The 13,727-nt window shown below is 35.6% G+C and overlaps 2 protein-coding genes across 8 annotated transcripts; one reads left to right on the forward strand and one right to left on the reverse strand.

Annotated features, from left to right (window-relative positions):
• Positions 1-1,550: 1,550 nt before the first annotated feature.
• LOC102624666 (uncharacterized) lies at positions 1,551-5,436 on the reverse strand. Of its 4 annotated transcripts, XR_008053478.1 has the most exons (4): positions 5,275-5,436; positions 2,727-3,834; positions 2,502-2,617; positions 1,551-1,987 (listed from the first exon to the last, which is right to left on the reverse strand). XR_008053478.1 is itself a non-coding variant. In XM_052438397.1 (3 exons), the coding sequence occupies exon 2, from the start codon at positions 3,800-3,802 to the stop codon at positions 2,759-2,761; it is 1,044 nt and encodes a 347-aa protein (XP_052294357.1). In that variant the 5' UTR covers positions 3,803-3,834; positions 5,275-5,436; the 3' UTR covers positions 1,551-1,987; positions 2,727-2,758. The 4 variants fall into 4 exon arrangements, 3 of the variants coding, with proteins under 3 accessions (XP_052294357.1, XP_052294356.1, XP_006492776.2); XM_052438397.1 differs by lacking the exon at positions 2,502-2,617; XM_052438396.1 differs by lacking the exon at positions 1,551-1,987 and having other exon boundaries at positions 2,393-2,617.
• A 1,017-nt stretch (positions 5,437-6,453) lies between these two features.
• On the forward strand, positions 6,454-13,659 carry LOC102624100 (ion channel CASTOR-like). Of its 4 annotated transcripts, XR_372317.4 has the most exons (13): positions 6,455-7,020; positions 7,117-7,188; positions 7,531-8,139; positions 8,546-8,728; positions 9,374-9,433; positions 9,520-9,723; positions 9,923-10,171; positions 11,244-11,342; positions 11,586-11,780; positions 12,207-12,299; positions 12,572-12,838; positions 12,969-13,255; positions 13,398-13,659. XR_372317.4 is itself a non-coding variant. In XM_006492712.4 (12 exons), the coding sequence occupies exons 1-12, from the start codon at positions 6,577-6,579 to the stop codon at positions 13,185-13,187; spliced, it is 2,694 nt and encodes an 897-aa protein (XP_006492775.2). In that variant the 5' UTR covers positions 6,454-6,576; the 3' UTR covers positions 13,188-13,659. The 4 variants fall into 4 exon arrangements, 3 of the variants coding, with proteins under 3 accessions (XP_006492775.2, XP_024949012.2, XP_006492774.2); XM_006492712.4 differs by lacking the exon at positions 11,244-11,342 and adding an exon at positions 11,091-11,189 and having other exon boundaries at positions 6,454-7,020; positions 12,969-13,659; XM_006492711.4 differs by having other exon boundaries at positions 6,456-7,020; positions 12,969-13,659.
• Positions 13,660-13,727: the final 68 nt, after the last annotated feature.

Consider the following 13,727-nt stretch of genomic DNA (forward strand, 5'->3'; position numbering starts at 1 on the left):
AGTTAGAAGGTATAAGCATAGCATATAGGTCTCATTTGAGATTGAGGTGTTGTAGTTTAAAAGTTATAACTGTTGTAAAAAAAATATTGTAACTATTAAATAAAATTAATAATATGTAGCAAAAATAAATTTTAAATAATAATTTTCATAAAATTATTAAAGATATAATAAATTTTTCATTATACAAGTGAAAAATTATATGAACATACCTTACAAACTACATCAGTTAATGTTTATCAGACATTTTAATACTCTACCTTAACACAATCCTAAATGCACCCATAGTCGAGGAGGCCTAATTCGAAAGAATTAATCATATAGCCTTATTTATAGATTAGATTAGCATGGGAAGAGGGAAAAAGCATGTTGGTCTTCGGTTCATGTTTAATTATAATTATGCACATGCCGTCGCTTTTGGCAGTTATTAGTCGAGCTAGCATTAATATTATACAAGCAGGTGCAGGACTTGTAAATTGTGGTCTTCTTTCACTTTACAACTTAGATCCTGTTTCATTTGGCTTATATTGCCGATGCATTTCTGCATTTGATTTGACTCAACAGCGGTCATGTACTTTTAAAAATTAGCTTTTCCAGTTTTGCTTTCCTGTACAATCAAAACCCGAAGATGAAACATATAAACTGGACCTTTTGCCAAATTGAAATTGATGATGAATTTGAAGTATTGTCTTAATAGGATTGATCATATTTGCTATATATTATTCAAAATTTAATTGAGACCAAGAGTTATTTACATTTTATTTAAAACTAATTGCAACTAAATTTCTCTAATGTAATCGTGTAATGAAAAATTTACTCAACTGGTATGTCGTGTAATTTGTCTGATTGGTTTATAATATATTATTATGCAGCTTTTTAATCTTACTGCTATATATATATATGTGTGTGTGTGTGTGAAATGGTAAAGAATGAGGGAAGTTTCGGTGAGGATTTTATATTTCTCTTTTAGGGATATTTTAGTCAATACACAACTCGAAAGGCATAATTATTACATAATTATCAAGCATGGGGTATAAATAAATAAGAGTAATGATACAGCCACAAACTCTTGTACAAATTTATTTTGTACAAACTGATGTGGCATGATAAGATTGGTTGAATTAAATATCATTTGACCCACATGATTTGTTTTTATTAATTTATATTTTCATTCAACTAATGAATTAATATCACGTCAATTTGTACAAAATAAGTTTGTACAAGAGTTTGTAGCTGTATCATTACTCTAATAAATACCCTTGTTTTGGGGTATACTGGAAAAACAGAATAGCAAAAAGTTGAGTTTTAAACTGGGGACTATTATCGGACCCTGCAAGTGAGGAAAATGCAGAGTTTTGTTTTCAGGAAAATGAACATAATGGCTTGGAATCAGAAGTTGGTTGAATTGTGGTCATACAGTGTGATTGATCAATTCAATTCGGGTTAAAATCTTCCACATGTTACACGAGAGCTCTGTGGGAACCCAGTTATCTCATGCGACTGGCTGTTGTTTGAGCTTGTAGAGATAATAATAATTCAGAAGATACAAGAAAAGTAATAATATGCATTGGATACAACCTAAAAACTGGTAAATTTGGCAGCATGCGGTGAAGGGAAAACTAAAGAAATATCGGATCAATGTGTGATTTTCCTTCGTTCAAGGCTTTTGGTTCAATTTATTACATCGACTATAGAATTTAAGTAAAATTGCCCGATTGTCAGCCGCACTCAAACAAACGCCAAAACTGGTATATTGAAAGGGAAAGCAAGAGAGAGAGATAAGAGAAGCATACACGTCTTTTGGGAAAAAAAAAATGCAATTAAAGAAATTGATAGATAAGACTGTCCGAATAACCCAATTGATTTAGACTCTTACCATGAGAACAAGACTGAAATCATAATCCTTTAAAATGAAAAAAAAAATGTAAATAAATCCTGAATTAAGTTCTTATCTGGTGGTGAGGTATTACCGGCTTTTAAACCACATCAACTGTGAAAAAAACAATTATAAACATGAAATAAAAGTCAGCAATGTATAGTAAACATAACTTTTAAATAATAATTGTGACAAAAATAATAAAGTTATGGATTTTTTTTCTTTGGCTGAGAAATAAAAGATTATATAAAACACCATATGAAATTATTATAGATTTTTTAACATACAAATGTGAGACTAGATCAATTAATTTTCAAATAATTTATGTAGTGTAGCTTTTGCACAATCATTCTGCCAAATAGGTCCCAAGACCATTTTCGCATAACATAAATATTATCTGTTATTAAGTATACCATATAATGTCTAGACAAATGCCATGTGCCATCTGTCAGAAGACAAATTTTTTTATCTCAATTTTGTAAATAGTAATGCACATCATTATGTATTTAGATGATCAAATACAGCAATATAATGGAGACAATATCTCCCAAGATTTTCTCATATAAACATGCCCATGAAAGGTTGATCCATACATGAAACAATCTCAATAGGAAGGGAATAGGACTACCTTTTCATTTTTTTTTCCCCTTTCTCCTCAAAGGAATAGGGCTCACTGAACCCATCATTCAATAATTCAGTAGCAACAATGAAATATGGAAGAGCTTTCTGCAAAATGTGTTAAACCTTGTATCCAGAGAAGTGAAATTTAGCTAAGAAACTAGCTCAAGGAATACATACTTTCCAAATTTCTAGCATGAAGACAGAAAGAAGCAGCAAAAACATTAGTACTTACAGTCTACAAAGGCATATGGATGAATGTTACTTTCAGATCTCTCCTAGATAAATCTGTTTATCGCTGCTGCAAGATCCAATGACAGGTTCAGTTGGGTGGAAAACAGACTCATTGACAGATCCAGTATGTCCCGGAAGCTTATACAAGATACGTCGTGAGGTTGTATCCCATATGTAAACCATGCGATCTGAACTACCTGCAGTGACCTTGCTCCCATCTGGTGACCAACCACATTTCAACAAGGTCTTTTCAAAGTTGTGCTGGTGCCCTTCCAAAATCTTCACACAGCGATTTTGAGGTGCATATGGGCGCATATCCCAAATGCAGAGCTTGCAGTCCATGCCATTAGTGAGGAGATATGAACCATCAGGACTCAAGCTCATGCCTGTTATCATATCTTGATGGCCTTGAAGTGTCATGCTTACTTCACCTTTACGCAAGTCCCAAACCTTGACATCATTGTCAATGCCACCAGTGTATATTTTATCAGAAGCATCGGAGAAACTGACAGCTGTGATCTGGTATTTATCTGGAAATGTTTGGATAGCACCCCTCTGACGCATATCCCAAAGTTTAGCAGTTCCATCATCAGAGCCACTAACAACAAGAGGCGGTCCTCTCCGAGAAGGGCAGCAAGAATTGACAAAAGAGTTATGCTCTGCCATCTTTTTAATCTGTTTTCCGGTTTCAACATCCCAGGCCCGCAGAGTTTTGTCCGGGCTGGCTGATATTATCTGGGACCCGTCAGTTGTCCAGTGAAGATCCAGAATTGCATTCTTGTGCCCCTTCAGAACCATGAAATTTTTGCAATCCCCATGCACATGCCAAAGGAAGATGTCTCTGTCGTGAGATCCAGAAGCAATCACCGTTCCTGCTGGATTGAACTTCATGGTATATACAGCACTCTGATGGCCTGTCAGCAACATAATCGGTGATTCTAAACTTGATGTTCTCTGCTTTCCATTTGGACCTGGAGCTTGGGGAGCACTATATGGGACTGTAGACCATTCCATTGGCCTTGCACTAACAGTAGACAAAGCATTTTCATTCTCTCTTTGGTGTGTAACAACTTCCATATTTCCCTCTGGTACTATGCTGGACAAATGAGCTATAAACCATACATAACCAGTAAAGAAATTAGCAGAGGAAACAACCCAAAAAAAAACCGAAGTCAAAGAAGGTACAGGTCCAATATCTATGATTCTATCTAGCAAAACTAAGGACTAGATTTCAAAACTAATGGCTTTGCTTTCAAATAAGGACTCACAATTATCCTTGGCACATTCTGATAGCTTGATTACTACCATTAAAAATCCATGTTTTCCATAGATATAGTTATAATTTTTTTCATCCTAACATGATTGATGTAAGCAGGCATCATTTATTTCCTTTTTAACAAAAAAAGCCTTAATTCTACTAAATGGTTGGAAGTATGCATTCATCATTCAGCTAATCCTATGGATATGGGAATTATTATTAAGCTCGTCACTATCAAGTATCCAACTACATGAGACTCAAGCTCAGTGCAGGAAAATTAAATAAATGAAATCCAGCAAAAGTTGAGACATTAGATTATGCAGTCACGGAATGTGATAGAGACAAGACGTAATGATAAAAGTGAAGAATCATACTGTATGTTCTTTTTAAGGAGCCATAAAGTTAAATAAATCATAAGTTGATGTAATATATGTCAAGCTAAAGCAAACAAAACAACATTAAATGTGCATGAAACTGAAATTAAATTCCATGTTAACTAGCCCTGATGTAACATAGCAGACCTAACTGTCAATCCGTAAAACTAAATCCGAAACAAAACCTAGAACTGAACATTCAACACAGATAAGGAGGAAAAGATCAGATTCAAATCATCAAAATCTAAATGTAGGCCACACCAACAAGGCCCCAGACAAGGACTAGATACAGTTTGCGGATGCATATCAGAGCTTGAATGCCATTAACACCAAATCAACAAATAGCCACACGATGTATCATAGCCTAATGAGGACCGATCTCAGAAGCTAGAATTAACGCGGATCGAAGAATGAACCCTTGACTCCCAATCCCATGTTACAAATTCAACTAAATAGAAATCACATTGGAAATACAAAACTTGGAACTGCACTAAAAACAAGAATGACCAAAAAGCACTAGCAGAAACGAAAAATCAGCTCATTCGATAATCCAACAAGGAACTTACCTATATTACCCAAAACCCAAAAGTTGCAAAAGAGTAAGATTTTTCTTAACAATACTTCATCAAACATTTAAAATTAAAAAAAAAAACATATTTTAATCCTTCATGTTGTTATAAATTTCAGGAGCCAGTCATGAAAGCTTATGGAACCACCACAAGTCTATCCTTAGCTGAAACCCAAGTCTAGCATGAATTCAAGCACGTGATCAAAGCAGCACGCCAATCCAATTCCAAATTAAAAAAAAAAATCTAGAAATTTTCATTGCAATTTTGACCTAAAAAAATTAAACCAAAAGATAATTACGACTCAAAGCATCGAAAGCTCAAAATTAGAGAGAGAGGGAGGGAGCGTACCGATTTCTTCTTGTGTGCCCTAAAGATTTCTCCTCTGCAATTGCAAAATAATGTCGTCTAAAGTTGCTCGGCAGAGAGTAATAGGTGGTGGGTTCACTAAAGAGGTATCGTGAGGCGTCCCAATGTTGTGTGGGGTAGACTTAGAATGTTGACACCCATGAGAATTCAATCATGGGCCGGGCTTCACTTTCGTCACAAATTGCCTGAAGTAATGGTAATGGCTGACTACGGTATCGCCGGAGTAAAGATTCCTACAATTTGGGTGTTGTTGGATAGTCAAATTTTATTACTTTTTTTTTTTTTAATCATTATAGGGCACAATGCCACAGTTAAACCTTATAATATAATTACTAAGTATATTTTGTTACCATCATATACAGTTCTCAAATTTTGCACTAGATATTTTACTACTGTTTATAAAACAATTCGAAAAAACTTAGCCAACAACTTTTGTATTATAAACTTTTAAAGTCGTATTGGTATTAATTTTTTACGTACATTTTTAATTACAAGATTATTATAGATTCTAGTATTTGAGTCTTAACTTGAGTATGAATATAATGTATTATCTATTATATGAATATTTAATGATAGATTTCATAACTTATAAAACTATTTAAACCATTTAATAGATGAGTGTCATACATATTAAGATGTAAATTCGAATTTAGTATTGAGGTGTATAGTATTGCTCTTTTTACTATTGTTATTTAGCCTACACAATCCAATTATGTGAAGGTTTTCAAGTAGACTTGTATTAGATAAATTTTACAATTTTAGCTTTTACAAAAAGAAAATAGTTGTATGGTTATCAATTATATATTTTAGCGAAAGTTATGTAATAATTTTAATCAAATCTAATCAGTTGTGTGCCGTCATATAAGTTATTGTGCTTGGCGATTCATGTGTCACTTGATCATTGATCTTGAGATTTTAGCCAATTGTCAGATGATACGTGGCTTAGTGCAAAGATGATTTAGTGCATAGGAAGAGTATTTGACGGACACTCTGTATTTAACTGACGAATTTTTTAAATTTATCTTTGCTAGAACGGCTTTATTGTATAGTTTTGTTTGGAGTCCATGCAAAACTATTACTTCATTTTTCACTAACATACACCCACTTTTAAGTCTTGAATTATTTAATAAAATATTGACAACATTCTAATCATTCGACTCATTCCAATACTCCATGATCGCGCGCCCTTAAATGACAAACTCAATTGAGAAAATTACACCTCAACGCCCCAAGCTTTAGAGCATCTTCCAAATAAACCCCGAAGGTTTTCAAACAATTACATCCATGTCCCTAGACGCCGAGCCGTCTCCTTCTTCCTCAAGCAGGGACTGGCTCTTCCCATCACAGTCTTTCGCTCACTCCTTTGACAACTACACGTCAAAAACCCCAAAATACCCTCGCAGATTCTCCTCAAACCCCAGACTGTCGCAGCCACTTCCTCCCGATTCGAAACCCCACAAAACGCCGGCGTTTCAGTCCGTTTCGTCCTCCAATTCCTCTTCTTTCAGTGAATACAAGTATGCAGGGCTTAGAAGAAGATCATACCTATCTCGCCGCGCCGAGACGTCTCCGAAACGTGAAGAAAATGGCACCGTATTGCAAAGAAACGCCGTCGTCTCAAATCGAAACGTCGGCGTTTCGGAGGAGAAAACGTCGGAAAGTAAGATGATTGCCGGCTTTTATGGTCAACGGGTCAAATTCCGGTGGCATATGGTCATTTCTTTGGTGGTGATTGCTCTTTCTATCTGTAAAACTATTAAATGTTGAATTTTTTTTAATGAAAAAAATGATTTCTTTGATTAATTTTGTTTGAAATAATTGCAGATTATGATAACATTTTTCACTTCATTGGTACACAAGAATTTCTCTTTACATAATCAAGTCGACGAGTTACAGGTAAAATTCAGTTTTTTTTTTTTTTTAAAATGATTTTGTACTGTTAACTTGATATTTAACATACTAACTTTTTGTTTAAAATTTTGCTTGGTGGAAACTCTAAATTTGTTGTTTGCTTTTTGCTATCTAAAAGGTTAACTTTGTCTTGAATGATTAGCAGCAAACAATTATTTTAAATGGTAACCAAATGGCGTCATAAGATTGAAAATAAGCTTGCTCCCAGTTTATCTGGTTATATAATGTGATATTTTTCAGGCTTTGATATTTTAACAATTGAATCACATTGATTAAAAGTATTCATGTGTGATCTTCACTGAACAAACACTAGTTTCGCCTTTGTAGAACCAGGTCTCAAAGCTGAATGGTAGGTTACGAGCTTGCAATTTGTTGGATTCTACAGATGTCATTCGCTCCATATCCAAGGACAGTGAACAACTTTCCAGCGAAGACTTAAAAAACCTGGCTTTAATCGTCTCACTAACACTTCTATCCATACCTGTTGTTATTTTGAAGTACATTGACTATGTCTCTAAATCAAGATCACCGGATAATATTTCAGAGGAAGTTTCTTTAAGCAAGCAGCTTGCATACCGGGTGGATGTCTTTTTTTCAGTCCATCCTTATGCTAAGCCATTGGCGCTGTTGGTTGCAACTCTGCTACTTATTTGTCTTGGGGGCTTGGCACTCTTTGGTGTGACAGATGATAACTTGGCCGATTGCCTTTGGTTATCTTGGACATTTGTGGCTGATTCAGGCAACCATGCTAACTCTGAAGGCATTGGTCCAAGGCTAGTTTCAGTTTCCATTAGCTTTGGAGGGATGCTTATATTTGCAATGATGCTTGGACTCGTTTCTGATTCAATTTCTGAGAAATTTGACTCACTGAGGAAAGGAAGAAGTGAGGTAGTGGAGCAAAACCACACCCTAATTCTTGGGTGGAGTGATAAATTGGTAATGTTCTAATTTCTTGGAATATCCACATACGGCTTTTTCTTTCTTCCTAATACACAACCCCCCACCCAAAAATAAAAAAAAAACAAGTTATGGGGCCTGAATATTACAGCACCTTGTGTCATACTTCTTACCCCTCTCTCTTAGACACCATAACCTATGATTCTACTTAGTTTAGCTTCCATACAAGCTATACCTGCAGTTGACTCCCATTTTATATCTAAATTATTTGTTTTCATTTTATTAGTATAGTTGGACTTTACTGTGATATCTTGCATCAGACATTCTAGTTTACATGTTCCTGCATTGGACAAATGAAGATGGATTGTGCCACTTAGTCCCCAATTATTTCAGTGCTCATGATAGCTTTCCCATTGTCCTCATCAATTAGTCTGCACTTCAACAGGGATCATTGCTAAATCAACTTGCCATAGCCAATGAGAGCTTGGGTGGAGGGATAGTTGTCGTAATGGCTGAACGAGATAAAGAGGAGATGGAACTTGACATTTCCAAAATGGAGTTTGATTTCAAAGGGACATCTGTAATATGCAGAAGTGGGAGCCCTCTGATTCTGGCCGACCTTAAAAAGGTAAGACTCCATACTTTGTTAGCTCATGTAACATAATTCTTTCTTCATTTTTTCTAATCATGTAGCCAACCTAATGCAATAGGGTTTAACTGTAAGTAACTGATACCAGATCATTTGAGTATTAGATCCAAATCAAATAGTCAATTGAAATTATTTTAAATCTCATTTGAATCAAGTTATTTGAAAACAGGTGAAGTTATGAGACAAGCCAGAAGCATGAATCTGCACACAATTTGGTGAATAAGTTCTGTTTTCCTATAATGTTGCTTAACAAAAACGGAAAAGAATAAGAAGGGCTTGTTGATGTCATTACTTTGATTTTTCTTAATGGGTATTAAAAGATACTGCTCCTTTTTCCTTGAGAATATGTTTTTCCAGAATCTTTTTCATGAAAAGAAATGAATTTGAATGAAAAGAACAAACGCCGAAAATTTTTTGCACGGGACTTCCTTACAATTCTGTGTTCCAACTTGCTGAATCTTGTGGCATACTCTTCAAAGTACTTGTTGCTAGCATCTGCATTCATTTAATTTGAGCAATATTCTACGTTATCATCTAACCACCCAATCTGTGGTAGATGACAATCATGTGATGCTGAAAACCATGGCAATTTATTTGTTATGCTAACCTCATGAAAATATTCAGGTGTCTGTCTCCAAGGCCCATGCCATAATTGTCCTTGCTGAAGATGGAAATGCTGATCAGGTTTATTTGAGTGAAGACATTAATGCGTTTTATCCTTAAATATCCCATAAGATTGATCACATTAACTTATTCATAGTATAATACAGAGTGATGCTCGTGCATTGAGGACTGTCTTAAGTCTAACAGGCGTAAAAGAAGGGCTAAGAGGGCACATTGTAGTGGAACTAAGTGATCTTGACAATGAGGTCCTAGTTAAACTTGTTGGAGGAGATCTTGTTCAAACTGTTGTGGCTCATGATGTTATTGGCCGTTTGATGATTCAATGCGCTCGGCAGCCAGGACTTGCACAGGTTCATTTTATAATTCCAGATGTTTTTTATTCCACTTACTAAGTTTGGCATCATTGTCTTAATCTCAATGTAGATGCTAATCTTCATGGACGAGTTTTCTGCCATTATATTTTAATGCTTATTGCCTTATTATGCAAATAAGCATCCAGTGTCATGTTCTCTTACTGTATCTATGATAATTATGGACTGGCCATGGCAGATCTGGGAAGATATTCTTGGGTTTGAAAATTGTGAGTTCTACATAAAAAGATGGCCAACATTGGATGGCATGCCATTTGAGGATGCATTGATCAGTTTTCCTGATGCTATACCTTGTGGAGTCAAGGTTGCATCCTGTGGTGGTAAGATTATCATGAATCCCGATGACTCATACATTCTACAAGAAGGCGACGAAATTCTTGTCATTGCAGAAGATGATGATAGTTATGCTCCAGCAGAGTTGCCTATGGTGCTTTCATTTTCCTCTAGAAATAAGGATTTTAAACAAATTTCTTGGTTTATTTTGCTAGCCTATTCCGTTTGTTGCATAATATGTTCAACATGCATAATGTGATACTTGACTTACAGCTTACTGAAATCAGGCTGCATTTGAATGCTTCAAAAGAATGAAAGAGAACTTAAGAGAGATGAATAAATGCATTAAAGAAAGAGAATGATTAGGTTAATAGGCTAGGAATATGCGAATTTAGTTGATTTAGTATGCATTTCATAAGGCCTTTCATCGCTAAGGATAAAACTATATATTTGCCTTGGTTGAAGCAACCACTAAACGAATTGGGTTGGTGTTTGTATTTTCTTATAGGGTTGTTATTGTTTCACTAGTTTAGGAATTGCATAATATCAAATGAAATCAAGGACCTGAGATATCATTGTCCTCTTTTTCTGTGGGGTAGAAATGGTATCATCTGCTCCCTCTTGTTGTTTGTAAGTCATCTGCTTTTATTAATGTCCACATGAGTACTGCACAATATGATTCACAACTTATCACGTGACGCACATTGATTAAGTGAAGTCTGTTACATTAGTCACACATTTCCTCTGTTGACCCGACTGCATGCTGGAAGAATGAAACTTATGCTGCATCAATCTGTTCAATTATAATTTTTTTTTAAAAGAGTTTTGACAGATCATTTGACAGAAAGCTGCAATTAAAGAAATCATTTGATGCTTTTAAAATATTTTGCCAAACAACTAAAATAAAAATAAGTGGAGAAAAAGGCAAACAGTGAACTGCAGTTATGACAAACATTCTTGGTTAAGAAAGATGGCATAGTTTTTTCAGGCTAGGGATATGTCATGCGTGGAGTTAAACTGAGTCGGGCTTAAATTTTAAAACTTACATAAGTATAATCACTTTGATCATTCAGGTCAAACAAGCATCTTTCATAAACATTGCTCGACCAGCAAAAATGCCACAGAAGATTCTACTTTGTGGATGGAGGAGGGACATTGATGATATGATTGTGGTAAGTTTATCTATTTAAGCCCCTAATCATTGTTGTTTCACCTGAATGCTGCAGGTACGGAGGGGTAATCTACCTAAAGACTTTATTCTGCCAAAGTCTGCAGAAAAGATACTTTTTTGTGGGTGGCGACGGGATATGGAAGATATGATCATGGTAATGTTACAATACAAGGAATCTGAAACCATGCTCCCAAAACTTCATGAGAGCGATCGATCCTCAATATACACGAAGTGGTGGTGGTTCAGAATTTGTTTCCCACCATTGCTCAATTTCTTCTCACACAATAAATCATTTAGGATTCAGAAACATTCTTTTTCTTTGTCTAGTTTGGTGCATTACAGATAACTGATTTCATATTTATGGTGTTAATAGTGTTACTCGTTTACGTTTCTTTAGGTTCTAGATGCCTTTCTAGCACCTGGTTCAGAGCTATGGATGTTCAATGATGTCCCAGAAAATGACAGGGAAAAGAAGCTTATTGATGGTGGTCTAGACCTCAGCAGGTTAATGAATATATCTCTGGTTAATCGTGAAGGGAATGCAGTTATACGGCGTCACTTGGAAAGCCTTCCCTTGGAATCTTTTGATTCAGTGAGTAGATATACAGTCAGCTTATTTATCAGAAGCATATGTTTTAGAGTGAGAGAAATTAATTCTCAGTCAGAGAAATTAATAATCATTATGGATCAAATGTAAAAGGGATAAAATAATGGGAAGCCAGAGCTTTGCCAAAAATATGTTCCTGATGTAAGTGCTCACTAGATGAGTGAACCTCTGGCTGTTGGGCATTTCATTTTCGAAAACTCTTTTTTTTTTTTTCCTTTTTTACTTCAGCACTTAATATGAAGCACACCAGGCAGGTGACAATCATTGTTGGAACTAGTTTGAAGTGAAACACAGTGTGGCTTGGTAGGCTTGTTAAGGGTGTTTGTAGCTGATATTTGCATTTCCTTTCTTGGTATGTTTCCTTTGTTTCTTAGTTTGATTATATTTTGATGTAGCCATTTTGTTTCACAGATTTTAATCTTGGCTGATGAGTCAGTGGAAGATTCAGCCATTCAAGCTGATTCCAGATCCCTTGCCACACTGCTTCTGATTCGTGATATTCAGGTACTTCGAAATATGAGAATAAGTTAAATATTCGTGATGTATCTACTCTTTCAAGGTACTTCTTGTAGTAGTTTCATTCTGAAGACCAATATAGAGAAATTTCTCTCATTCTCTGATTATTGCTGATCAAAGACTACTTACCCCAGTTTATCTTCCTACTTGTTCCCATGCTGCATAGAGTTAGGTTCCTTTGTGAAAATGTTGGATCATATACCACATGATGTTTTGGAGATTGAGTTGCGTTTTTCCGGTCTTTCTACTCATGATTGCAGGCAAAGCGTCTCCCATACAGAGAAGCAAGGGTTTCCCAAGTCCACAGAGGAAGCTTCTCGCAAGGCTCTTGGATTGGGGAGATGCAGCAAGCTTCTGATAAATCAGTGATAATCAGTGAAATTCTAGATCCAAGGACTAAAAATCTCTTATCCATGTCAAAGATTAGTGATTATGTTCTGTCAAATGAGCTTGTCAGCATGGCTTTGGCTATGGTTGCAGAGGATCGACAGATAAATGATGTATTAGAAGAGCTATTTGCCGAAGAGGTACTTGAATTGACACCCCTCAATTCGTACCCAACTGTGTCTAACAGCTTACTTATGATTGGTCATTTGGAAAGATAAGATCTTGCTTGTCTTTTTTAGCCTAGTTAATGAATCTTTTTTGTTCTAACAGGGAAATGAATTGCACATAAGACAAGCTGATCTTTACCTTCGTAAAGGTGAGGAGTTGAGTTTCCTTGAAGTAATATTACGAGCCCGACAAAGAAGAGAGATAGTTATTGGCTACCGTTCAGCTAATGCTGAGCGAGCTGTCATAAATCCACCTTTGAAAAGTGAGAAACGGAGGTGGTCACTACAGGATGTATTTGTGGTAATTGCGGAGAAGGAATGAACCATTTTTATTTCCACACAGCCAAAGAGATTCTTGGAGAAAGGAGAAAATCCTCTTGAATGATCAGAGTAAGCTCAAACATTTTACATGGAAGTAATATGTAAATATACATCAACTGTCACTTAGAGAATTCACCATCACAGTTTAGATTACCTAACACCGGAAAAAAATCTCAAGAGTATTAAAAGACAGCTCATTTTGGATTTACAGATAGGGGGGTCAATGCGGCAGATTGTCATTGTTGCCTGGCTTCTGCATGTGAAGGATATATCTTACTCTTCTTTTCCTACTCAGATTATGTTTTACAGTATAGATGAGTTAGAAAGTAGTGTCATCAAAGCAATGTCTCCATTTTGCAAAATGTGCTGAGTTCCAGAAATGTATTGTAGCTTTTACATTGGTGATTGTGAGTAGATTAACTGTTTGTTACATTGTTGAATATAAATGAACTAAGCTACTTCTTTCTGGAAAAGCACCAATGTGGTTGCAACTACAGAAGGCTCACAAAAAATTTAATGCAGTAACTGATATGGATATGTA

This window comes from Citrus sinensis, chromosome 3 (genome assembly GCF_022201045.2).
Source record: "Citrus sinensis cultivar Valencia sweet orange chromosome 3, DVS_A1.0, whole genome shotgun sequence".
Lineage (NCBI taxonomy): Eukaryota > Viridiplantae > Streptophyta > Magnoliopsida > Sapindales > Rutaceae > Citrus > Citrus sinensis.